We start from the raw sequence: 27,640 nt of genomic DNA on the forward strand, positions 1-27,640 counted from the left end.
TAAATATTTTAAAATTAAGTATAAATAGTATTCTTGATTGAATTTGTTAACCTAACTTAGAATCTCTTAAGCCCAACTTAATACTCCGCTTAATACAGCCTTGGGCAAGCCTAAAAGTTGAGAAAAAACGAAAAAGGATATTTCTACTTGTGAAACCCTATTTTCAAAATAGGTAATGAAAATGATTTTTCTAATCTTAAAACCCTATTTTCTTTGGGAGGCGCAAAATTCCTAACTGTAAAACCCTATTTCCATTGGGGGAGGAGGAAACCCTAGCCAGCAGTCCCCTTGCAGGACAGTATATTTAATAATATGACTCTTCGATGCTAATAGGAAGGTTTTACTATGGTTTGTTCCGAATACTTGTTATCCTGTACCTGCAATAATATCTGAGAATTTTTTAGATCTGAAGGTTGGGCTCTTCAATGTCTATTATTGACTATGAGTCTAAACGTTAATTTTTAGATTTCATGTTGTTTTACTCTGTCATAATCGCTGTTTGTTTTGATCAATGAATGTCTTTTTAATTTTTATTTTTTTTAATCTTTTGGTTTGTGTTGATGTTAATGGTTCATGGCTAGGTGCATGTAATTGCTTATGGAATGGTTTTTCGATTTTTGGTAATGGATGTTGCTTAACATGCATTTTTTTTGTGGGCATTTCTGGGCATGTGATGAGACGTGTTAAACTAGATATCTGCAAGATAATGAGGATACAACACCATAAAGATTCACTTGCGCTCTGATGCTTCTTGCCCAGTTCATTTATTTGTTATCTCTTCATTGAAGGCAATTTTTTATAATGCATTTCTCATGTCAGTAGTCAGGTTTACGGCAGTTACTCATGTTTCTGAAAATTGTTTAAGTTAAACCATTTGTGTCTTTCTGATTCGTCATTGAATAATATGTTTTATGCCGTCTTCTACGTCAATGCCTTGTGAGTTCAGGGCATATTATGCTTCAATGCAACGATAGGCTATATCCGTGTTCTATTTGATAGATTTCGTTCTCATGCTTGGAGGACAAAGATAGCACTGACTTAAGGTAAACAACTCTACTTATGTTTTGTTTCTTTTAGCTACAGGAGAAGATTAATCCTTGCAACAAATGTAATGTTGAATGTCCGTAGGAATAGTTGTTTCATGGAAGACAATGATTTTTCTGGATTCTAGATAGGGTAATTTACCATTCATATCAAGTAATTAGTTCCTCACGATTTTTAACCTATTTCATGGCCATTTCTTCCCTTTAGTAGGTGCGTGTAGTGTTTACTCAAGTCAAAACAGTGCTTGGAATGCCTTCTTTAAGAAATATACAATGGGCGAATCTTTGTAAGCTTGTCACTGTGCCTAGACTTTAATCACGTAATACTGGTTCAAGTAGTCTTGAGCTGAATTACAACTTGGGTAGTAAAACCGAATTGTATCTTTGGACCGAGCTCTTGGAATACTGTCTTCTCTAGTGGAAGTCCTGCATTTGGTGGTCATTGGATTGAGTAGAATGATGAATTTTGGATGGCTTTTATAAAGTCACTATTTTTACAGATACTTTGTAATCCCCGTTCTCTGAACCAAGAGATGCGGAGGATTTACTTCTTGTGCGGAGAAGGTGCAAGTGAAATCTGTAATGGCTAACTGGCAGACTAAAAGGATTGCAGTGAAAGTTCGGAATTTATGGTCTTTGTTGAGATCAATTAGAGGGGCTAGAAAATCACGTGGGTCTTCTCTCACGAAATCGTTGTCTCGTCATTTGGAGATACAGGGGGGATACATTCCCTGTATCTAGTAGTGGAACAAACATCTAGTCGCGTGCCTGATGGAATAACAGCCAATTAATTCGATAACTTTCTCGATCAATCAATGTCCAATTTTAATGTCTAATGCTGAGGTTATTTTAGGTATTCTAATTGGAACTAATTTCTATGGGCTTTGTGGAGTGCCTGGATAACCAGTGCTGTATTTTATCTGTGCTTTTACCCTCCTATGTTTGTGGGAAAGTTTTATTTGTTATTTTACTTTTTCTTTCAATATAATTTGAGAGTAAGGTTTTACCTGTGGTGATAATGTAGATTATTAGTTTAAAAGAGGCCAATGATGTGAGACAATATTTGCTACTCTTGATGCCTCGGGGCACCTGATGATAGCTGACCACCAAGATCTCTGAGGTCCTTTTGACATAAGCATTTTGATTTTGATGCTGTGGATTTAGAAGATTTTCTATTCCACTTGGCGTTGCTGTAATCTCTATTATCTCTCTTGTATTTTTTTCATTTCACTAGAGAATTGAATACCCTGCATGCACCTGATATTAAATGTGCAAACAATTGGTTGCCTTGTTTGAATTATGTGGGTTTTGTTCATAGCAATTTTGTCATTGCATTGATGGGTTATGTGCCTCCTACTGCAACTTCACCCCAACGAAGAGTGCCCATAGTTGTTTAATCTGTCTCTACACTTAAATGTTCTGTTACCTTCCTTGGAAGGTGTTTGGAGAAATTTATGGGCGTTCCAGTTGTAGAGCACATGTGAATTCAAATGTGATCCTTGTTGCCTTTCATTTAAATTGGTGATCTATGATGTATCTAATCATTTGTAATTACATCATTAGTAATCTTTAATATATCAAGATTGAAGTTCACTTGCTGCTCTGCTGCTTCTAGTAGTGAGTTTTTTCTCTCCCTAATCTAAGCTGCGGTATGGGTGGTTTTGGTAAATCTGTTTAATGATTTTTTAGTTAAGCGATGAATATTTATAATATTATTTATTTGCAGTATAAATTTGAAGTATATGAGTAAGCCTCCTCTCTTGTTGTTGGCCAATTTTGTTAATGGGGATTAGAGCTCCGAGTCATAAATTTGAAGTATATGAGTAAGCCTCCTCTCTTGTTGTTGGCCAATTTTGTTAATGGGGATTAGAGCTCCGAGTCATAGCTGGTCCATGTAAGATGGCATTACAGATGGTTATTTGTAATTTTGTATAAAGCTTTTTGTCCTGAGGTACCTTTTTACCCGCACCTATCACCACTGCAATCTGTGGCTTTGTGACAGTGGATTTGGTAGATGGACTAACCCAAATCGATGGGATTTTCTGCTACATGTTCTGTGGAGTGTTGACCAGAATAAATTTCCACAATGACAGTTTGACGCCCATTTGCAGAAAGCCTAAAGCAAGGGGAATTTGTGTTTGTTTGCAGTGTTGAATTGTGATGGTATGTATTGGATTCTTCTAAAGGCATTAGCCAAAACTACAATGGCTATGTGATGGTTTATTGTTGTCAGCTTGAAGTTGGTGGAATGAATGATGCAGGGCACAGGTTATTAGGTGCTTTTTCATTTGATATGAATTACGGACCTTGTTAAGGTTTTAAATATTAAATAAAATGTAAAACTTTTATTGATCGTACTTCCAATTTTCTGTATTGTCTTTGCATGCCCTCTTTTTTTGTTAAGTATATTCTGGTTTATGGCCCAGGAACTTTCAAAAAAAAAAAGCTAAATAGAAAAAGAAATAGCTGCAGAGAAAGACATTTGAAGCCAGCCCAAAGGCCAAACAACACCAGAGAGGCAACCAAGACAGCTTGCATGCCACTGTACACTAGCAGCGCCCACAAAAAACAGAACAAACAGCGATGACCAACCAGATCAAGGGAGACTGTCCAAAATGTCCTCGTGCAACAAATTCAGAGTATCTGTAGCAAAGTTGCGCCACCAATCAATGCTACCCATCCCAGCTCTGTCCTTTCTACCAACCCCTTGATTTGCAGCCTAATCAGCAAAATCAAACTCTTCCAGCAGCAGCTTGGCTTCATCAATCAAAACTCGCAGCATCCAATTTTGAACCCCACCTCCATTGAAATCATTAACAATGATTTTGGAGTCCCCCTCTATCCACAGCTTTCTCCAACCTTTTCTCCTGGCAATAATGATCCCCCATAACAGGGCTCTTGCACATGAAATGCTATTGGTGTCTTCTAAAGAGACCTATTGGCTGACTCTCACAATTTCTGAAAACTCTTCCTCTTTCTGCCTCCTTAGGGTTCCTTTTGGCAGTTCCTTCAAAGTTAAATTTAATTCAATTGATATCTGGCTTTCTCGAAACCTCCTTAATCTTCTTTTCTTAATGCCCACCACCCAAACTGCCCGGCCAAAGGAAATGTGGCCAAGTGTTGGACCAGCCAACTTCCTGCACATCAATTTGAAACTGTCCACTCCCATATACAGATCCTAGTTCACCCATATGTTCCCATAACCTTTCCACCTTAGCCTCCTTATCCTTCAAAGCCTCCTATTTTGCTCTTAAATTATTCCAAATTATTACCACTGGGGCAAGTGTCCAAACAAACTTCAGACCTGGGCTCTTAATCTTCAAATCCCAGCTTTCCACAAAACCACCAATAGTTTTTAGCACCACCCAACTAAGATCCCATCTTCTCAAGAAAAAATTCCACATCTTTCTAGTCCTCTCACAATGTAAGAGCAAATGATCATTAGTTTACTCCTTTTGTTTGCACATACAACATCTGGAAGGTCCAATCCTACCAAATTTCTGTAACCCATTCCTTCAAACCTGCTTTAAACAAACACTCGAAACACATACTGACAAACAAAACTCAAAGAATTTCTTATTGGACAAATGTGCAATACAACTAGGTGAGCTTATTTGCTTCACCATACGCTTTACCAATATGATCTGGTCTGATCATAGAACACCATCAATGGTGGATTAGAACAGCATATAGCTTTTACAACTGAATTCCAACTTCAAAACTGTAAAAATTGGACTCTAGACTTGCGAGCAAAATGAGTTATTCCATCCTTAAAACAAAACTACTCCCAACTTTTCTCCTTTTCCAAAATCTGGAGGTTTCCTTTTTCATTTCTAAGAAAACCCTTTTCCCAAGAAAATCTTTTGTTCCAGAAATGTTGCCCAGAAAATGTTACTTTCAGCCTCTAAAAGCACCTTAAAAATCCTTTAATGCCAACCCATCTACTCTCTTACTCTTATTTTCAAAACCATTTTCAAATTTGCTAATTTTAGAGCCCTTACAAGACTTCACCTCTTTCATGATGTGGTTCTATTTTGAAACTCCCCGCTACTACAAATTAGAAGCCTTGAGCTGGTCAAAGCACAAACATCAAAATCCAACTTCATGTTGAAGGAAGTTTGAAATTTCAGGATGCCCCCGCATCATTAACCAGCTTGGGGTTGATTTTCAACCCAGCATTAAAATATTCTTCAAAAGCTTCCCTTGCAGGGACTTTCTGACTCCCATGTAGTCTTCCCTATCGACCAAAGGCATGGTCCAGTGATTTAAATTGTTGCGAATCAATTTAGGACTTCCGACGTTGAGCTCTCTACACATATAATGTTTGACCCTATCAACTACGACATCTTCAAAGTGTTGAATTAAGGGCCAACACTCAGGAGCCTCCTTCAAAGGGCAGCCATTAATCCATTGATCATGTCAAAAAAAAATTCTCTCACCATTGCCAAGCTGCCAACATGCCACCCAATGTTTCGGGCTAATTTATTGTTGCAAAGTCCTAAAATGTTCCACTAGAACCATTGGAGACAAGGGGGCCGAAGAGATTATACGCAGGATTTTGTAAATACTTTGCTTGAATAATCCTCTGCTCCACAACCATTTCTACTCATAAATCTGCCACACTATCTTGAAACCCAAGGCAACATTCATGTATTCGCAATCCTCTGAACCACCAACCACCTTTGTCCCTAGATTTGCACACCTCCCCCAAAAAGGTTATATTTGAATCGAGTTTTACTACCCTACTATAGGTAAAGATTGAAGAATGGAATCAATTAACTCGACCACCTTATTAGGAATCTGAAAAACAGCCATGGTGAAAACAGGGGACATCAAGTAATGAAAGTTTTAATCAATGATTCTTACAGCTAACGAGAGCCATTTCCCCTTTCAAGAAGCAAGTTTATTTTGAATTCCATCTATCACACCCTTCTAGTTTACCACAGAAGGCACAGCTTGTTTATCGATGACATACCAAAATACTTGTTGGGAAAGCCAATCAACTTGAAATCCGAAAATCCTTTGAATATCCAGCTGTTCCATAAAAATGTCTTTAAGAAAGAAAATCCTAGATTTGTCTTTATTCACCTTCTGCCCTGTCACCAACTCATATTGCTTCAAAATTTTGTTAATGCATCTGGCCATGCCAAACATAAGAGTATTTTCAACAAATTGTAAATGATATTACGAAGCCCTGAGGATGCTTGCAGGCCAACCAAATTGCCATCAACTTACCTTTTAACCATTCTGCCAAAAACTTCAGCAACCAATAAAAATAGGATTGGAGACGAGGGATTATCTTGCTTGAGACCCCGCTTAATGGTGAAAAAAGTAGTCGCCACCCCACTTATAAGAATAGCAGCTGAGGCTGATGAAATGTAGCTATAGGCCCAATCACACCAATCTTTGCTAAAACCAAAGCGTCTCATAACAAGAATAAGAAAGTCCCATGAAACACAATCGTAAGTTTAATTCAAATCCAACTTGACCACCACCACCCTCCTCTTAGCTTTGATAGAATGAATGGTTTCATAAGCAATAATAATACCATAGGTGGTTTGCTTGCCCTTGAGAAAATTACCTTGTTCTTTTGATATGTAGGGGCTCCAAGCATTGCTTCAATCTGAGCAACATGGCCTTCGTGACAATTTTGTATGAAGTGTTGCATAAGGAGATAAGTTTGAAATTATCTAAGAATTTTGGCTCCTTGAATTTGGGAATTAATGCAATATAAGTCATATTTTCCAAGATTTCAACTCGAACCTCCTTCTACTCTCCAACTTCCTCTCCAACAAATGTCCCAATGCTTTTGAGAAAAAAACAGCTTGGAATGCATTAATTTTCGGAGCTATCCTTGCTCCTAACGAAAACACATCATCTTTGATCTCATAAATAGAGAAGGGGACCATTAACTTAACTTTTTGGAGATTGCTGACAAGTGAGGGAATGTTGTTAAGAATATCCCTTTGAGCCTCCTCATCTACGTAAGTTTATCTTTCAACAAGTTTTAAAAATAATTCCTACCTTCTCTCATAGCCTCCTAACGTGTTCCTAGGTGAACGAACCTATTGTTATGGTCTCCCTCCTTAAGCCAACTTATTCCTCTTCCATCCTATGGATGCTCCTCCCATGCTTGTTCGATAAAAGCCTTATCCTTTTTGAGTGCTGCATTGAGACCCTCAATAATTACTTTCTCCACTTTAGATTTCCTTAAGCTTATGGGAAAGTATATACCTTTGACATCCACAAATGTGAGCTTGCCAACAACCTTTGATAGCATCCTCAAACTTAGGGTGGATAAACCAAAAAGATTCCATTTTAAAATGAATGCCCTTTGACTTCCTACAATTGTAAGTGCAAGGAGATGGGCCAATGATTGGATCCACCAAAGTGAAGCACCTTTGAATAAAATGAATCAAGTTCTAACAACCAATTTGAGCTTATAAGGAACCTTTGAATAAAATGAATCAAAGTCTTACCAATATGAGTTTATAAGAAACCTATCCAGTCGGAATAAAATAGAATTTTCCCTAATTCTTTTTTTACTCCTTGTTTAACAACTAGTCTTCGGTTTAATGTATGTAAATGTAAACTCTTTGCAAGCCTTTTGAAATCCAAAGTACCCAAATTACTAAAAGCCCTTCCACCTTGTTTCTCTCCAGAAGATGGAATAACATTAAAATCTCCTCCAACCATCCAATTTTTATATTCTATATCTTGTTTAAAACCTTTGATATGATCCTAAACTAGTAGATGATCTTTGTTGGAATTTGAGGCATACACATTAGAAATGACAAAACTTTGGTCGTCACCCAATAATTTCAATCTAATTGACAAGCAATGTGGATTGTCATCAATCAATTGCATGACCACCATCCATCCCAACTAAGTCAAAGGAAATACCATTCTTGTTCTTCCAAATCTTGCCTAGAAGTTCTTGAAAGGTTGGACCCTCTAATTTAGTCTCTTGAATAATGGTACTTGGGAATTAATTGAATGTAATGCAAGAAGAATATGATTCAATTATGAATAATGGTACTTGGGAATTAATTGAATTACCTACAAGTAAAATAACAGGCACCAAGATCATGGTATGAGAAGATTGATAAATTCTTTTTTCAACAAGGGTATGTTAAGAGTAAGAATGATCCAAATTTGTACATAAAGAAAGATGAATGTGGAAATATTGTTTTGATTTCATTGTATGTGGATGATTTAATGGTATGAGAAGATTGATAAATTCTTTTTTCAACAAGGGTATGTTAAGAGTAAAAATGATCCAAATTTGTACATAAAGAAAGATGAATGTGGAAATATTGTTTTGATTTCATTGTATGTGGATGATTTAATCATAACAGGAAGTGCTATAGAATTGATTGATGAAATCAAAATAGAATTATCTCAAGCATTTGAAATGAAGGACCTTGGTAAAATGCATTATTGTTTGGGAATTGAAGTATGGAGACGATATGGAGTAAAACAATGTCTACTCCATTAGAACAAAATGTTAAGCTTTCTAGTGACAATGATGCTAAGGATTTAATGGGACTTTGTATAGACAAATTATCATGCAAGATCAAAGCACATTGAAACTCAACAACATTTTGTAAGGGAGAAGATTCAGTCTCAAGAGATAGAGCTACAATATTGTAACACAAATGATAATATGGCTGATATATTCATTAAGCCACTGGGAAAAATAAAGTTTGTAATACGAAGAGATATGTTAGGAGTACATCATAATTTAGTTGTTTTAAGGGGGATTGTTAGCATAAATCACTCATGAATTATGCATGCACATAGGAGGAAGAGTTAGAATAGGAGTTTGCAATAATAAAGTGATATTTCATGATCTGTCATTGGTTTTAGTTTGTTGTCAATAAGCATAGTTAGTTGGTGATCAGCTACAACCATCTGGTGAATTAGTTAGCAGGTCATTAGGATTACTGTTAACTCCAGCCTGTGTACAAATCAGTGACGTTTTATATTGTTAATAGATTTAGATATAAAGTTCTTCGTTCAATGCATACTCTATTTTTTATACTTTGATTTTTCCTTATTTGTTGTTATGTAATTTTAATTGTTTTTGGTTCAACTCCCCAAGGATCGAGCAAAGCCAGATAATATGTTTGATCGGCTTGTTAAAATCCAACTTGACATAGATTTTGGTTAAATTTGCCTAAACCTTTGGAAGGTTTGGAATACTAGATAAATTCTCCCAACGAATTGCCAATTAATTGAAAAAACTCTTTCAATCAAAGTTCTAGTGGAAGCTTGTATATTCTAATCCACATTGGAACATTGCCAATGCTTTCCTTATGGGGATCAAAGCTAGACACCCATTGTCTTAAATACAAATCAACACTCCCCATGAACCAAGGCCCTCCATTTAGCACAAGGTTCCTACTAGACTCATGGGCGACACTACTTTTGACCAATCCAAGCTTCAATCTTATCCATTGATTTCCAAACACTTACAAATTTCGCTATGATCACTTTTTGTTTGAGTTTTTCAACCTTTGAATCAGGAAAACTGTTAGTAATCGTGATATACATGATCTCATATGAAATTTTGACATTAACATTTCTAATTGCTAGTTTGATCTCCCCTTTAGACTTGCCTTCACTTACCATTCCCACTGCAAGATCTTTCTTCTCATTGCCTTAAGCCTAGGAAGATAGGCTGGCCTCACACCATTCCAAAAGTTCCTCCTCTACTAAGCCACCACCAATCACACATTTTGCACTTGCCGCAAGTGCACCCTCTGCCTTCTACTCCATTTTACTCATTTTCGCATTTTCTGATCCTCTTTGCATGCCCTCTTTGTTGTGTATACTAGATATGATGGTATTACGTTCAATTTATTTATGTTGTTGGATTTATATATCCATATGCCTGTATAGGATACATATATTAGCTCAAGATTTTATATGATAACAATTTTTCAAAAAAATGTTCGCTTAATTTAGAACCATGATTAGAAGGTACAATTATGTATATTGATCAAAGTTTTTACCATATCTACCTTTCTCTAGTGGTCTTTTGCATCTATTTTCTACCTCATTGCTAACATTGGTAGTTGGCTGGACAGAGGTTGAGGCTAAATATATTGCAATTCTATATGCAGATTTTGTGTTTTGGCTGGTAAAAACCTAGGTAATTGATATGTCAAAAGGTTAGACTAATTTTGCAGATTTTTAAACATAGATTCTAATACAAAGTTAAATTATATATCTTGGAAGTTTTCATACCCTGCTATGATGTATATTTACATCTTTTTAGTCTCAATATTGAAACCTATTTTAAAATTTGAGAAAGCAAGCGGTAATCGAGGGATCAAAATCGACACAATCAACTGAAATGTTAATAACTCAGTTGAGGAAATATTTTGTGATGATTGTCAAGCGGAAATATTGTTGAGGAAGCTCAACAAACACTTTAAAATTATTCATTATTTGAAAATCTATTTTACTTGAGGAGGTGGATGGAAAAATTAATGATGGGTAATGACTGCCTATTCTATTTCCAAAAGTGAAGGAGAATATTGTGTCCTTTGAATGTGGGAAAGCTTGTTTCCATGAATGAATCTTCTAATTAATGGATTTAGATACTTATAAACGACTTGCGCTACAAATATTTTCCATCCTATTTGGTGGGAGGTTGATATGGTTGGTTTCCTTGTAGTACTAGAGGTATCGACACTTGCATTCAGGCACACTGCCTAGAGCTCACTACTCAAATACAAAAGGGCTACAACCTGGAGGAAGGCTCACTGCCTTACAGGCTATTACAATTGATTACAATAATGACTGAACTAAACTATAACATCTACATATGCCAAAAAGAAGTTCCGATTAGGCTCAAATTATCTTCTGCAACTGATTTGTCTTTCTGCTCTGTTATACACCAAAGACCAAAACCTTCAATCACATTCACCAAACTTCACACATTCGCTCATACAGACTTCTTTTGCTCAAAACATACACCAAAATTCTCATCCGTATCGATCTTATATATCTGCACCAACAAAAAAACCATTTATCATGTCGGCTTCCAAAAACCACATAACACGCAACATGAAACATGTATTCACCAAGTCGGCTCAATCCGCCCAAAAGTCCAAATGCGGATCACAACACGAAGATAATAAGCTTCCCATATGTCGGCCCAATCACCTCAAATACGAAACCAATCACCGAAATCAATCCAACAATTCCACATCACACGTTACACAAAAATAGCTCTGCTCTAACTGAATTACCGGATACCAGACCTTCAATCTTGCTCATGAATCAACACTGGATATCGGGATCACGAGATAATTTGCCTTGAACCTTGAATCATCTGCCTCTATCACCACAACCAAGATAACACAACCAAAATCAAGATATGCACATTCCACCGGTTACTGTGTTCCACCTTCCAGACTTATGCCTTATGAACAATATGACTTCCAGTAAACCAAATCTATGTACACCAGATGTGATTTCTAGACTGAGGTGCCATCAATGACAACCCCTAAGAATCTCTCATACATCAATCTTCACCGAAACAGGTCTCTTGCCAACAAGGAAATTAATAGTCGTGTGATTAAGCTTATACCCAATGATGGAGATAGGTCCCTTAACAAGAATTGGAGGCTGATAACCCTTCTTAATGTATCTTGCAAAATACCAGGGCTAAAGTCTTAGCCAAGAGATTGGAAAGAATCCTACTCACGATGGTAAGAAATACTCAAACAAGGTTTGTTAAGGGAAGATACATTCTGGAAAACCTTCTTGCTTGCTGGGAGGCGATGCATTGGGCTCAAGAATCTCAACAGAATGTATCAATGATGTTAATTGACTTTGAGAAGGCTTATGACATAATAGAATGAAGATTTATCACTGTGATGTTGGAAAGTTTAGGATTTCTTCAAGTATTTTGCAAGATGGTGAGACCCTCATGAAGGATGCTATAGCCTATGTTTAAGTGAATGGTAGCCGTTCTCAAAGCTTCCCACTTTCTAGATCCATTAGATAGGGTTGTCCTTTAGCCCTTGTCTTATATGTCATAATTGTTGATGCACTTTACTACCTATTGAGAGATCGCTCTATCCTCCACAGTTAAGGGTATCACTTTACCCAATGGCAATGAATTGTTGAATATTCAGTTTGCTAATGATACTACAATTATAATGTGCTTGGAGGAAAGTAATTTTGAGGCTCTAATGGCTAAACTATATATCTTTTGTCTACCCTCCGGAAGTAGGGTATCTCTCCCTAAGTCTATTATGCTAGGATGGGATATGCACCCACCTACCTGGTTTAGCATATTCTCGTTGATGTGGGGAGGACCTCAACACCAAATCAGATACTTGGGCCTTCCTTTCGCCCTTAATCCTAATCTCAAGGAAATGTGGCAATGGGTTAAGGCTAAGATTGATAAGAAATTGAGGAGTTGGAATAGACACTATCTTTCTCTAGAAAGAAGGTTCCAAGTTTGTCAGAAAATATTATCTTCATATAACATTTATTATACCTCAACTTGGTTGTTTAACACACATCAATTTTCCTTCATCCAGAAGTTAATCAGGGACTTCTTGTGGTCTTATGGTAATGGTGGTAATAAAAGACGTGGCTAGATGGAATTGGTGTACTATGAGTAAGACAAAGGGTGGTCTTGGGTTAAAAGACCTAAGGATGCAGGGGATTGCATTAGCCCCAAAATGGATATTTGGTGCCTTGCAAGGGGATGAACCCTGGAAGATTTTGATTAGGCATAATATATCTTAGTCTGTTCCTAAACAGGGGCCCTCTTGGAAAGGTCTCCCACTATGTGATCTAGTTTTCGACAAATTTTCAGTCTATCCTTCAAGGTTAGTTGTTTTTAAATCCCTTTGGAAGGCATGGGATAGCATGAGGCATCTTAATGATCATAGACATCGTTATTGGCAGTAAAAAAATGGGGCAACAGATCGATTTGGTGGAATTTGAAATATAAGGATAAGCTTTTGGCCTTGTTACAAGGTTGCTCTGCTAAATCATGGGCTTCTAAGGGTATCCAAACTTTTGAAGATATTTTTGAAGATGTGCAGTTGATTTAATGGTAGGATGTTATGGATAGATTTGACATTCCTAAGACTCATTATAGATCTTAATCTCTCTCAACCCCTTCTCTATGAAGAGAGACCCCTATGCTTGTCTTCCCTTTCTTAGTTTGATGGTTCAACTCTTTGTGCTATTAAATCCAAATCCATTTACTACCTCTTGTCTAATAGAAACGACATCCTTGAACATTTTAACCATACTTGGCATGTTAGCTTTAGCCTAGAAAAGTGGCAGAGTGTCTGTGATCATCTTTGGCGTAGACTTGTTGAGCCTAAGTTGAAATTCTTCATGCGACACCTCCTATTGAACAGAATGCCTCTCAAGAAACCTGATGGGGACTTTAATGTGTGCTCTTTCTACAGACTTCCTGAGAATCTTAATCATTTATTCTTTGAATGTCTTTTTGCTAAGGAAGTGTGGTACATGTTTTGCCTTGTGATTAGCTGCAATATTTGATTTTTTTGAATGCTTAAGAAAGATTGTAATTTATTCTGGTATGCTCTTTCATCTATTGTACTTTGGAACATATGGAAACTAAGGAATGATAGTGTGTTTAACAGTACAAGAAGGGCAATTACTAAGTCTCTGAGGAGTCTCATCTTGCAAAATGTTTGCTTGCGGGTAACCATTGTCCTAAGGTTGATGAAAAGGAAGTTTGAAAACTTTATGCAAGATGGCTCAGTGTGGATCTTTAAATGGGAAGTCTCCCATGGATTCTATTGGGCCAAGTAGGAAGATGATAAGGTTCGGTTTGAGACAACCTTACATAACTTCATGAGGGAATTAAATGAGGTCAAAGGCAAGGAGATGCAGCAACAAGCGGTGGATTTGCCAATAGCTAAAATCTTTGTACAACCTTATTTGGAACAGCTTCAAGATGGCAGAGAATTGGTTTGGAAAGAAGGGCCACTAGGATGGGTGGCATGGACAAATATTATACTCTGTTCAGAATGGTGCTTTCTAGTTTTAGTTAACATATATATTCCTTAGACTTGATCATATAATTTTGATGTATTAGCACACAAATTTTTGATATGATGTAATACTTCCATTCTGTTTTAGTTTAGTAAACAATACTTTATTGAGTCACTGTTGTTATTATTTTGTATTTGATAATGATACTCTGATTTATGTACTTTGATCTCATGATATTTAAAAAAAAATCGCTAAAAGGTCTGATAATGTATAGAGGAATGGGAAATACTAAAATGAGCGATAGCAGAGTGTGCAATTTATGACGCTAATCAATGAATATGTTTTCAAATCTAGATGACTTGGAGAAAATGACTAAAGGTTTTGGCGTTCACCTTTGTCTTTTTTAATTTCAACCCTACTTATTAATATTGCATTGATCAATGTAGGTCATTGATGGTGAAAGGTACTTAATAAATTTAAGTGATGAATTTATGGTCAAGGTATTTGAGGTGTTTCTTTGAGGATAGGTTGTTTCTGTGATAGGGTTAAATTAATCCTTTTTTTATCTGGAAGGTAATTGCATCTAGAGAGTTTGATTGGCTAGTGCTTCGTGGACTAAATACTTGGCCAAGGAAATTTAAAAGGACAAGTATGACAAAATCTATTGCATAGTGGTTTATTGGTGATTTGATGTGGAGTTCATGTTTGGCTACCAATAATAAACTAATGTTGTCAATCTTGGCAATCAATAATAGTTGAAACTCAATGGATAATATGAAATGTAATACAATTCTTATAGGAGCGAGAGGCTTAGACATGACACTTTCACGTTGATTGCAAGGTTGAATAGTTATATAGATGAATATCTTGATGGTCCGTTGATCTACCAAAGTCATTGATCTAAAAGGAGATCAAATAGAGTGATTGGTTGAAGGTACACTTCAAAATATTTAGCTAACAAGATAAAGTTCTAGATTTCAAATAAAAGAGATAAAACATAATATTTTCTAGGAAGATCTTCTCATTTGTATATTTAATTCAATAGATACAACTTGAGGCATATCATTGAATTTGAAATTAAAATTATTCACATATTGCCTTATGATGCATAACCAAATCTAAGTATGTCTAAAGATTCAAATATGTTTAAAATTTGGGGAAGCAACTAGGAATTGAGAGATCAAATGTGATATGAACAACTAAATATTAATTGCCCAATTGAGTAAATACTTTGTATAGACCATTGAGGTTATTGTTGTAGCTTCACAAATTCTTGTAGAAATATGCATAATTTGAATAGTCATGTTGTTTTTCAAAGAGAAGGGAGATGCAATAATTGGTATGGTGAATGATAGTCCCCATACTATTTGTGAAAATGAAAGAAGTCAAGTCCTTAGAATGTGGGTAAACTTTTAGAGGGTAACCTTTTTGCCATGAATGAATGTTAAAATTCAATGGAGTTATATGCCTATAGATACCATGTGTGCAAATAAGAAGAATATTTTTTCCCTTGTTTTGTAAGAAGTTTATATGGATTAAATGTCTTGTAATACCAAATATATGGGCGACATGGTAATTTGGGTTCTCCATATATCAAATATTTTATGTAAGGTTTGATTGGGTTTGCTACATAATTAGCAAAAAAATGAATACATGAACATCATTAGAGATATTTTAGATTAGATTATATTTAAGGTGTCAATTTGAATTGAATTTTATTCTTTATAATCCACGTTATTTATAACCAACTAGAAAAATTAGACTTGCTATCTTTTGAATCTAGAAGGACTATATATACCCCCTAATTTTATATTTTAAAGGGTTGGGAAGATCATAATATTGAATAATCATTTTATCTAATAGGTTAAATCCTCTTTATTTTTCTCTTTAGCATAATTTGTTATATTTCATGGTTTTTCCACATTGAGTCATGATATCCTAAGACTATATATGTATTTCAATTAAATAGAGGTAAATTCAAAATTAGAACTTTATAACATATCTTAATTGTTATTATTATCTGTGAAACTTATGTATGTGGAATATGGTGATTGTGAGTCTTTATTACTCATCAATTCATCCCCTAAAGATCACACCATCTTACACTTCTAACTATGTGGCAAACTAAGCATGCCAACATTAGTTTCCTTATTGATTTTTGTTGCTTCACCAAATCAAATATTGTTTTTAACATTATAATAGAGGCTCATTCTAAATCCATTCTTCTCCATCTTATATTTTGAATATGCTTGAAAGTAGGTAGTTTAGAGTAGATTAGCAATTCTAAATTAATTGGTTGGGTTTATAATTTATTTAGGTTTTATATCTTATGTTAAATTATGTGAAATATTGTTGTCTTATCTTTATCATTGAGATATTGTGTGGGATTCATTAAATAGTTTTTACTATTACCCTTTAGAAACTCAATCTTGTGCTACATTTTCCTTAATTCTAACATTCACCCCTAGGTTACTAAGCCTACTTGGACTAGGTGATATAAACCTAAGGGAATCAACTCCCTTTAAAGCTAGAGTTCTACTAAAGTTTGTGTCAAATTTTGTACCAATAGATAATTTTATATTTTTAGTGCTTGGGGATTTTACATGATCATATATTTTATCCTTTTCATATTGTTCCTTGCATCCTTTGCATGCAACCAATTGTAATGGGGTGTATAATGTTAGTATTTTTTCTTTGTTTAGTATGATTGCAATGACTAGCTCATAGGGGTTTGACTAGAGGCGAGCACTACTAACTTGACAATCTTCTAAATGGTTTCGATTAACACCACCTTTTACAAACATGAGTACAAGAATCAAGGTGCCATTTTTTTAGAATCCAAATATAACAAAATTTAGATCCATAGATCAAGTTCAAATCCACACATAAGGTTCTTACTAGCAATTCTAAATGTTAGTTTTGCTAGGATTGGGTGTTGTACACCTTAGAAATATTAGAAACATAAGTGAATTAGAGGGACAAATAGAGAATTATATAACAAAGGAATTCATCTAATAGCATACAATGTCCTAAAAAAATTGGTTAAATGATTGGCCAAATTTGTCATAAAATATCTTGAAGTTTCTAGCTAAGTACCATTATTTAATTATTTTTTGTTTGAATATTTATTTTAGTGCATTTATCATTCCCAACTCATTAAATAACTAGGTTTATTTGCTTACATAAATTGAGTGTATTCTTAAACCATATCATATTTTAAAAGGGTCATTTTATTTTATTTTTTCACATACAATTTCCAATCCCTCAATTTTACAAATAGAAAAAGTATAGCTAAGGTGATCCCTCTAACAAGTTCTAGTTACACACACGCGCACACACACACACATGACATAGTTTCCCTATATTGATTTACCTTCTTTTTTTTCTCTTTGATTTGTGGACACTCTATTAAGTTACATATAATCAAGGGGCATATTTTCACTAAATTTATTAAATGTTTATGTACAATAATTCACTAATTTTTTCTCGCTATTGACAATATAACATACCTAATGGACATCTAGTACATAGTATAGACAAATGAGGCAAATGCTAGGCCCTAAATGCATAAAATTTAGAAAAAGCAACATCCACATACTATGATTTTTTATTTCCTTATTATTTAATTTGACATGTGAAAGGAATTAAAGTATATGAAAAAACTTCTTAAATTAACCTTAGAGGAGAGTAATGTGTAAATTTAATATCTTTACATTTACAAAAAAGGGAAACACATATCAAACATAAATAAAATTATATTATTATGTAGGTGTACATGGGGAAAGCTATTGTGGGAGAAAAGCCACACACTCCAAAGCAACCCATTGTATTATTGAGTAATCTAAACATGGTTACAATACATATACAGAGTAAGCTTTTATAAGAGTATTGCCAACTAGATATTTTGAAACTCACTATCAAACCCTCAATCTCGAACTCACTATCAATACCTCAATCTCAAGAACACTATAAATATGAGAAGTGATACATTAAATGGTAATTACGAAACCATGAGCTAAAAACATCCATTAAGTTTTAACCATATATGTAGTTAGGAAACCAATATCCAAATCCCAAGATGAGTTCATAAGCTAAAATAACACATTTCTTCCACTTGTCATAAGCATATCCTAATCCACTCACATTTTACCTTATTATCTTCATTCAAAGATTTCTTATGATGTGTCATAACACACATCATAAATTGGACAAGTGCAACTCCCTCTTACAACTTTTTTCTATGTTCTATTTGTATTTACATTTCTAATGTAGTAAGTCCAACTTCTAGAGATCAACAAATTAGAAGTTTTATTTTGCCCAAAGATTTATATTCTATGTTTCATAGTTTAAAAACAACATTCTTTATATATTAGCATTAGAAGTAAGGTTTAGACACCTTTGGGGACAAAATGTATATGATTTTAAACCTTTGTTTCCTGCCACTTTGCATAGATGCAAATGCACAATTGTTGTCTTTAATTTGACTCGTTTGGTCCACAAACTAACTCTTACCATTGATCCAAGCAATCAATCATCATTACATATCACCTAAGCCTCAATCATTCACCATTCACAAATTTGCCACTCAGGACTATGTTGTGTGGTACAACCTAGCCTCTGGAATCAATTGTTGGCTTGACCTAGTCAATCTATTTCAAAATTCAAACTTCACTATATGTCAATAATTTCAAAATATAGTCACTATCCCACTAACCCATGCTCCAAGAATCTTAAATTGAGCAACAAAGGAGATATGCTTGTATGCATAGCCAAGGTCATTATGATCATGAAGTAACATGAAGAATAATAAAGAGAAAATCCAAATTCATTACAAGAGCATTTAGTCTTAGTCTTAGTCCAATCAATCTTAGTTGCATCATAATTGTATTCTTGTTGGGCACATTTTCTAGATTTACATAACTTTTAATGGGCTTCCTTGTTATTAGGACAAGTCAAGAAATTTTCTCTCCATCCTATAACAATCTCCATTATGCTTTTTAGAACACTCTCCTCTTAATTGTAGATACAAAAGACACAAGTGAACACATTGGAAGAGCTCACATTCATAGTCCAAATTGAACCAATATAAAATATGCCACACAATACACTTTATTCATGATAGAGTCACACAATGCAATCCTATCCATGGTAGAAAGCTTTGAGCAACTTAACAACATATTTGTGATCTTTATTTTTTATGGAGATCATATATTCTTGATCTTTGTTTATATTCACATCCTAGATTTCAATTTGTTAGTGGCGTCACATTAGATGAATTAACAAAGTAAAAATTAATCATCACACCAAAAACCCATGGATGCATTATTCTCTCAATTATTCAATGCCCAACACTTATTTTCTAATTTTATTTGATTTATTAACATTAAATCTAGATATCATAAATATAAGAAACAAAAACTTCCTTCACAATCCACTTCAACTAAATATCTTAATAATATAAAAAACAAAAACATCAAAAAAAATAGTAAGAATCACTCACAATAAATATTTTCTTAAAAAGTAAAAATTCCTTTTTGCACATAACATCCACATATGTGGGTGTATATATATACATATTTATGTACAAATGGCAAATATGCAGAAGCATATGTTTATATACACTCTTAAAAATTGCATAGAATAACATGAAGTTTCCAAACACATAAAATCATTTAATGGCATATGATTTGCACTTGTATGTCAAGGGGTGCTGTGCTTTGCTCAGTTCTCTGAAAGAATATTCAAGATGCTTCCATTAACAGAAATGTCCTCAATTGATGGCATACCAGTAGCACAAAATTCCCTAGTATTCAAGCTCTCTGGAATACCCTGACCACCCAACAAAAGAGGAGTTATCTCCAACTCAGAGGCCTCATACATTACATTGATGTACACATTTTCCTCTACTGTTCTAGCACTTCTTTGTGCTTCCAGTAAATCCCTGAGGGAAGGTGCATTGTTATTATCAGTTTTGCTGACTGCACTTTCATCTATATTCATATCTGTGCACCCAATCAGCAACCTCCAACTCCTCATCTTGCCATTATTCTTAGCTCTCCTGCCATTTGTACTCATCCACCTCAACTCTTCTGAATGAACATTGCCACTTGTGTGTTGAGTAGGGGTAATGCCTATCAGATTCCCCAGTGTAGTGCTCCTCTCTGTAAAAAATGATGTACTAGACTGCCTCCAAATACAAAACACCAAATAAAATGGGAAAAAAGATCTCAGTTTTAGTTTTTTCCAAGTGAATAAATACAAAAGAAAAGAAGCAGCTTTCAAGCAGAATCAGGACAAAAAAATAACATCAACAAGATCCCTAAGCTCAATACATTGTCAAATGACTCAGATTCTTCAAGTCCTCCTTCCACTAAGACTCTATCCAACAGTTTTTAATCAAAAACTGAAGTTAACTGTTAATAGAAGGAATTAGTTTTCTATAGCCTATAGAATTAGAATGCAGATTTTTTAGATTATACTGTTTATTTATTTGTTTGATCGTTTTTCCAATCACATCCAGTGATTCATCATTTTCATATTTATCATGATGAATAGTGAGTGTGATTCAAAACGTTGATCAAATAAACAAACACAATGTAATCCCAAAAGCTTGCATCTTAATAGTTACTTCTAATTAAGAGATTGATAAGATCCCCACCTCTGTGTCAAGGTTTGATGAAGAGAGTGAAGAGGAACTGGGTGTGGTCAAATGGAATGGAGTTCTCTCCATGGCTCTTATGCCATTCATTATCTCCACTCTGATATTAACAGTCTCCAGTCCAAGAGGCCACCCAACGCCCTGAAAACAAATTGAGAAGCCAAAAATGCCAAAATTTGTCTTACAATCACTACATCTGAATACAGAGATCTACTTAAAACAGTCATTGAATTAGCAAATGTTAATCATCATGACCAGAGAACAATGAATTGATGTGCTATGATTAAAAAAAACACCAATTGCCAAGCTCTAACAGATGTAATCAATAAACCCACAAAACACAGTGTGTAATTGATTGAAGAAGAGCAAACCTTTATAACCATTGCAAACCAACTATCCTAAGATGCAAGTATTACTCTTCAACAGTCACTGCCTTTCTCTGTGAAGCTCTATAACCATATGCTTCTCCACAGACTTTTAATGCTTTGAATCATGAAAGCTGTTATTATTCATTGTTTTCTCTGCAGCAACAAGGAAAATCATTTCTGTACATTGGTATATTTTTATGCATCGTTGAAAAATGGGTATTTGCTATGATGTTGCATGTGCTGATAACACACCAGGTGAGGGTCTAAATTTCCTTGGATAATAATGACCTGTTTGTATCTTCATCAATGACAAAGATTTTTCATACTGTGAATCAATTTGCTACAGAAAAATGACTTTTATAGGTCAAATTGATGTTCATTGCCTCAATTGAAAATATATACACATGAGCATATGATTATGTTTAACAAATGATGTTCATACCTTTTATTCATTGCTTTGACTGGTGGGAAGGCGGTGCAGGGGACAAAAGAGGGAGCTCCCAAATGAATGGATGTACGGATTGCAATGAATGAAGATGGCCCCATTTCTTACACTACTCATGGAGGACCAAAAGCTTTGGCTCACCTTTCCATGTCTGTAATTCTTGCAAAAGCAGTGTATTCTCCTGCAGGTGGGCCATGGAATACCTTACCACATTATGACACCAAAATTAATGCCACTGAAAAGTGGACATAGACTGAACAGACCTATGACTATATCCCTATAATATAGGGTTGTAGGGAAATAAAGGAGCTCTGCATAAAAAGAATCCAAGATAAAATTAAAATTGGATTAAACAGAATCAATCAGATTTATATAGATATTTTAGATTAGCATATTTATCTTTTATAAAATATTTTTTTGGGTTTCAATAAGTTTTTCATATATGTGTAATGGATGTTTAGAGGAGCCTTACTAAGTTTAATAGTGAAATCACTTTCATCATCATTTTGCAGGTCTTCACTATAATGGAAATCCCAAAAACTAGGCTTTTGATCTTTACTCAAAGATTGTTGAACTATATTGTATAAAATAGAGGTGAAGAGTGCAAACTTCTTTCCCCAAGGAAGGGACAACCTCAACCAAGAGGAATTAAAGATATTGGAGTAGTAAATGAAAAAAATATTCCTAAGCCCATAGAACACAATAGTATGCTGCCAACTACTAAGAGATATAAGTATGAGCTAATTGTGAAAGATGTAGATCTAGAGGATGGAATTTCCCCACTATTGATGCATGACTATGATCAGTGTGAATACAAAGCCTCTATTAAGGGATGATGAGAATGATTTGCTTTTTTATCATTTTGGTCTGTTTTGTGATATGCAATACACTTAGTATGTATTCTCCTTCTTGATAGTAACTGGTGATATATTGATGGATTGTATGGAGCTCCAACTCCTTATATTGTAAGACGTTGTTTTGTTCACTATATCTAACATAAAAAATAATGTCAGTTTTGATATCATGGGTTTCTTATGAAAGTATACTTGTATGAAATGGCAATTACATGGAGTATTCATTAGGCTTTATTCATTTACCGTATCAAATGACAAAAAGCTCAACAATTTCAAAGACTACACAAATGAATTATGAATTCCAAGGAGTTTCTTTCCATCCAAACTCACTTCAAGGTGGAGATTTATAGGAGATACCAATTTAGGCCATATAGGCATGGATGATTTTAAAGAGAGAATGTATGGGAAGAGTCGTTATAAAGAGGTAAACAAATTAGTTGAAAATAGTATTGACCATGCTACACATTTCCCATCTTCAATCCAATGTTTGAACTTGATTGTGGAATGTGGTGAGCACTATTTGGCATCTTCTAGGAAGATTGTTGAACCTGATGGAAGGGATCTAGTAGACTTATCAATTGAATCAAAGGTAGAAGCTTCTAGAATTCCCATTCACCTTGCAATAATAGATGTGACCAAAGCAGAAGCAAAGAATGTGTATGAACAAGGATATGATAAATGTCTAGAGGTTATTAATGAAGGTTGGATGCTAAAATGTAGAAATTATATGTTGAATTTCTTAAAAACATGTATAAAAGTGGTTTTATTCCTAAGACAAATAATATTGTCACTTTGCTTAGTAGAAAAATGGGATTGAGTTATGTTTCCACTTTTGAAGGACATATATTTTTCTTTGTTGAAGAAGTGCTAAATGGAAATAAGAAGATTCACTAGGCTAAAAGCATCAGTTGAAATATCCATGCCCTATTCACAATGCTTAAAAATACTCAAATTTTATATGACTTCATGTGTAGAACATATGTTGGCTAGAAATTTCAAATATAGAGGATTGACATGAAAAGGTAGTATTGGTAATGCACCTAGACAATTTAAACTATATGACTACTATCTCCAACTATAATTACATAATTCTTCTTATTATATGGGGGTTAATGATGCATTTGCTATGCACATTACCAAAACATTACAAGATGATTTGAGTAAGACATTGACATATCATTCTATGCAATTGATTAAGCATTTTCGTTATTGGTATATCTAATTCACAAAGTTTACCTATTTAAGGATAGAAGATCTTTCAAGAAGACCTTATTGACTTCCAAAATACCCCACTAAAAATATAGTATTGATAAAAGTCACAAGGAAACTCTACACTTTAGACCAACTCCTAAAAGGTATGTATAGAGCTAGTGTGTCATATCCGATAACTATGGAAAAGGGATTATATGTCTGTCCATTTACCCCATTTGCGGAGGGTTTTTATGTGGAATTGAAGGATTTTTATCTAATATTTCATGATTTCAATAAATATTTTGAATCTATATGGCAAGGTGAGAAAGAACATTGAGAGGCAATCAAAAATAATATGCACGTTGAAAACTTTTGGGAAAATCTTTTAGATGAGCATGAAGTAAGGAAAAGATCATAATAAAGGTTGCCACCAGAGAATGTCAAAAAAATTTACATTATGGTGGTCTATGATCAGATTGTGCATGATGGATATTTGTTGCAACATGGAGAATATATAAAAATTTTCAATAGACTACTTCCACCTCCTGATTGGTCTAAAGAGAAAGTTACAAAAATTGATAATATCATAAAACCAATGCTCAGATACACAAAGAGATGGATTAAAATCAAAAATTTTGAATTGGTGGAAATGGGAATTAAGTTAGCACATTACTTTGTGGAGGAAAGAATTTGAGTCCTTAGATGAACAATTTGCCAAAGAAAAAGATGAAAGCCAAGAACTTGCTAAGAGTAAATTAACTTCTAAGAAAAAGGGTCAAGGCAATGGAAAGAATTTTAAGGAAGTTGAAAGACAACCAAAAGTTTGTACCATGGTATATAACAAAAAGGAGCCCATAAAATTTTGATTTAGGATAGAGTTCAAATAATCCTAGAAGAGGCAAAGGTGCAACTCAAAATAAATAACTTTTTATTGATGCTCCTCCTCCACCTGCAAGCTCTTCTCCATCTCCCAATTTTATTCCTCGTCAACATCCCATTTCAATTTCTAATACAATTGTTGAGGACATCCTACCCTCTTCTAAGTACTACTCTCATTTCACTCATCACCATTGACTCATCTCCAAAGACTTCACATTTCATAGTTCCCTAGTTTCTTTTGTTTCTCCTTCACAATCATTGCCACAATTCAACATGTCAATCCCTATTTTGTGTAGTACCATGTCTACAATTTCCTCTATTATTACTTCCATTACTCTTGTTATTTTGCCACAATATTTTTAGGCAACACTTGTCTCAATCTCTTTGTATTGCAACTTCTTTTGGAACAAGTGAAAAATTGATCTATGTATCAAGGGAGTATAAAGTTTCCATCATTAGATAGTATAGAAATAGTATACCAAGAATTGGAAGAACAAGAGAGTAGTTTTGCACACATTTCTCCTCCTAGGAAGAGTGAGATATCAATGCAACAAGTCGATCATTGTGAAAACAATGTTGATGAGAAAAATCCATTTGATAATTTGTTTGAAGAACAACAAAAAAATTGTTGCCAATCAACAAATACAAGAAGAATCTTTAGATACTTGTAAAAGAGATGAAGGTATATCAAATGAACAAGGTGGTCAAGAAGAAGCTCCACAATCAAATTTACCTAAGCAAATAACAAAAGATTGAGTAGCACTAGAATGATTGAAGGAACAATTAAAGCAGAAACAACCAATTATAGAGATTCCTTCTAAATATTTGGAGAGACTGCTTAGTATAATAGAGAGACAAAGAGAGAAGAAAAGAGATAAGATTCCCCCTCACATAGAAAAAGATGCATCTGGCTCTAGGATTTTACATGTTGCTATATCTATAGCGGACACAGATAATGAAGATCTAACTCTTAAAGATTTTAAAGTTGCCACTTATAATCTAGGTCCCACTTCTAGGAGGCAAGAAATTGAAGAATTTCAGGAGTTAAAGGACACAATTATGAAATAATGAATAAGGATGAGGTTGTTAAAGCTCAATTAAAAACACAAATTGATAAAGTACATGCTTATATTGGGCATTTGATGAGTCCAATCCAACAAGAAGAAGGTGGCTTTGTTCCTCATGTGGTTTTATGTAAGCAAGAAATGGATGAGTTGGAAAGCCTCATTAGTGGGAGTATGATATGAAGTTTAAAAAGGAAACTATTGAATAGGTAGAACAAAAATCTATATAATTAAGTGACCAAATTGATAATATCTTGAAATATTGTGTTGATTTTCTAAGCATTTTTATTCAAACAACTATAAAAAAATATTTGGAGTTTGATGCTAAATTTCTCAAAGTTCTATGGAAATTACATTTATATGATGAGAAAGAAGATGCTTATTTAAAAGTGATCTAGATGATGCTACTATATTTTTATAGATATCGAAAGTTTTCAAGAAGAAAAACTTAGTTGAAAGTAGTCTCGTGATAATTTTAACAATGATTATGAAGGTCATTATTTTAGAGTCCATGCTACCTCACATCCCAAGCATGAGAGTATCACCGTAATAAATGTTTTATCGAATATGCTCAATAATAAAAGAGGAAGGGAAATATTATAATCAGAGATGATATAATGAATCAAATTGAAATGCATATGAAGATGTCAAAATTGTCTTTTTGTTGAATTTCAATCGAATTCCTTCTAGCGATATAGCTCATCTATTTCCTCAATATGGTATTGTAAAATGTAATTTTGTATTTTTTTGGGAAAGTTGGATTTAAATTTCGTTGAAGATTTGATATCACTAAAGTGTACACCTTAACTAATTTTATCCTATTCCAATCTAAGTCATTGGTGTTGAGGTAGGAAATGGCTATCCAACCTCTAGGATGTAACGATGCATAAATGACTCTCATACATCATAACTCACGCATTGGTGCATCCTAGAGGTTGGCTAGCTATTTTTTTCATTGAGACATCCTCCACCATCAATTATGTATTAAGTTCATTGCCCTTGCCTATAAAAGGAAACATTCTCTCATTATGATCGGGAAGCTTTGTAAGCAGGCATTTTGTAATCAATACAAAGACAAATATTGATATTGGTGTTTTCCTTTGTTAATTCAAATTATTTACATGATTCCTTTTTCCTATGTTAGATAGAGCTCAATTGTAGTGATAGTGGTATGTTAGGGTATTTGATGAATTATTGGTTCAAGTAATAAATGATTTGTTGACAACAAATCATTGTGAATTTGAAGCTTTATTATGTTTTATGTTCAAATTAATTTTTAATTAAATTTATACAATGAATGGGTATTTTAATGAATTTTTATAATATGAAAATATTTAATCTCCATTGAAGATTGTACAATTTTTGTGTAGTTGTGAATATTTTGGCGAAATATGAATTGGTTTATTTATAGAGTATGTTTATCTACACCATTGAAGTGTTTATACAATTGTTCTTAGTGTTTTAGGTTTCATTTTCCTAATAAGTACTTTCGAAGTTTAAATTTTAAACTCCAGTAATTTAGAAAAGTACTAGATCATTGTCGAATCCAATTATAAAGATTATTTTTAGAAATTATATATATGGTTTTCATACTTCATCTAAATCCTTCTAAAACCCTTGTTTGGTTTCTAGTGAGTTAACCCAAGGCTCAATATTGAAAACAACAAAGCACATAAACATTGAGTTAAATGCACAATCAAGACTTGGCTAAAAGAATCCTAGGATAGTTGTGCTCTTGTTTATAATGTGATTTCTTTTTCAAGAGAGGTAAGATACTTAGTGTAGTTTACTCGAGTTGTTATGTGCCAAACATCCATCAACAATAAATAGTTGAAGGTCGGGGATCAAAACTTGTATTTGAGCCTCATTATTGGTCCCGTTTGCCAAATGTGTTATGGCTTTTCCAATTATTTTTTCATTCCAATGTTTGATTACGCGCACAACTCTAGAGGCACCCGAGTTTCCTTGTGCTGCTCCATCAAAGTTTAAATTATACCATCCAAACCATGAAGCTTGACATTTTGCTTCTTTCCTTTTGAGATTGGTCTCAACACCTCCAACCTCTTTATCAGGGGGCTTTAAGGTCACACAATTATCACAATTTTAATAGTAACTAATAAAATAAATTATTTC

General features: G+C 34.2%; 1 protein-coding gene and 1 non-coding gene across 2 annotated transcripts; one reads left to right on the top strand and one right to left on the bottom strand.

Annotated features, from left to right (window-relative positions):
- Positions 1-2,084: 2,084 nt before the first annotated feature.
- Positions 2,085-2,166, top strand: LOC131070475 (small nucleolar RNA SNORD24). The gene has a single exon (XR_009112333.2). It is a non-coding gene; the product is annotated as a small nucleolar RNA SNORD24 (small nucleolar RNA).
- A 17,365-nt stretch (positions 2,167-19,531) lies between these two features.
- Positions 19,532-21,489, bottom strand: LOC131070442 (uncharacterized). The gene is made up of 3 exons (XM_058005983.2): positions 21,078-21,489; positions 20,707-20,847; positions 19,532-20,231 (listed from the first exon to the last, which is right to left on the bottom strand). Exons 1-3 carry the CDS (start codon positions 21,087-21,089, stop codon positions 19,770-19,772), a joined length of 615 nt encoding a protein of 204 aa, XP_057861966.2. The 5' UTR covers positions 21,090-21,489; the 3' UTR covers positions 19,532-19,769.
- Between the last annotated feature and the right edge of the window lie 6,151 nt (positions 21,490-27,640).

The sequence above is a fragment of the Cryptomeria japonica genome, chromosome 3 (assembly GCF_030272615.1).
Source record: "Cryptomeria japonica chromosome 3, Sugi_1.0, whole genome shotgun sequence".
NCBI lineage: Eukaryota > Viridiplantae > Streptophyta > Pinopsida > Cupressales > Cupressaceae > Cryptomeria > Cryptomeria japonica.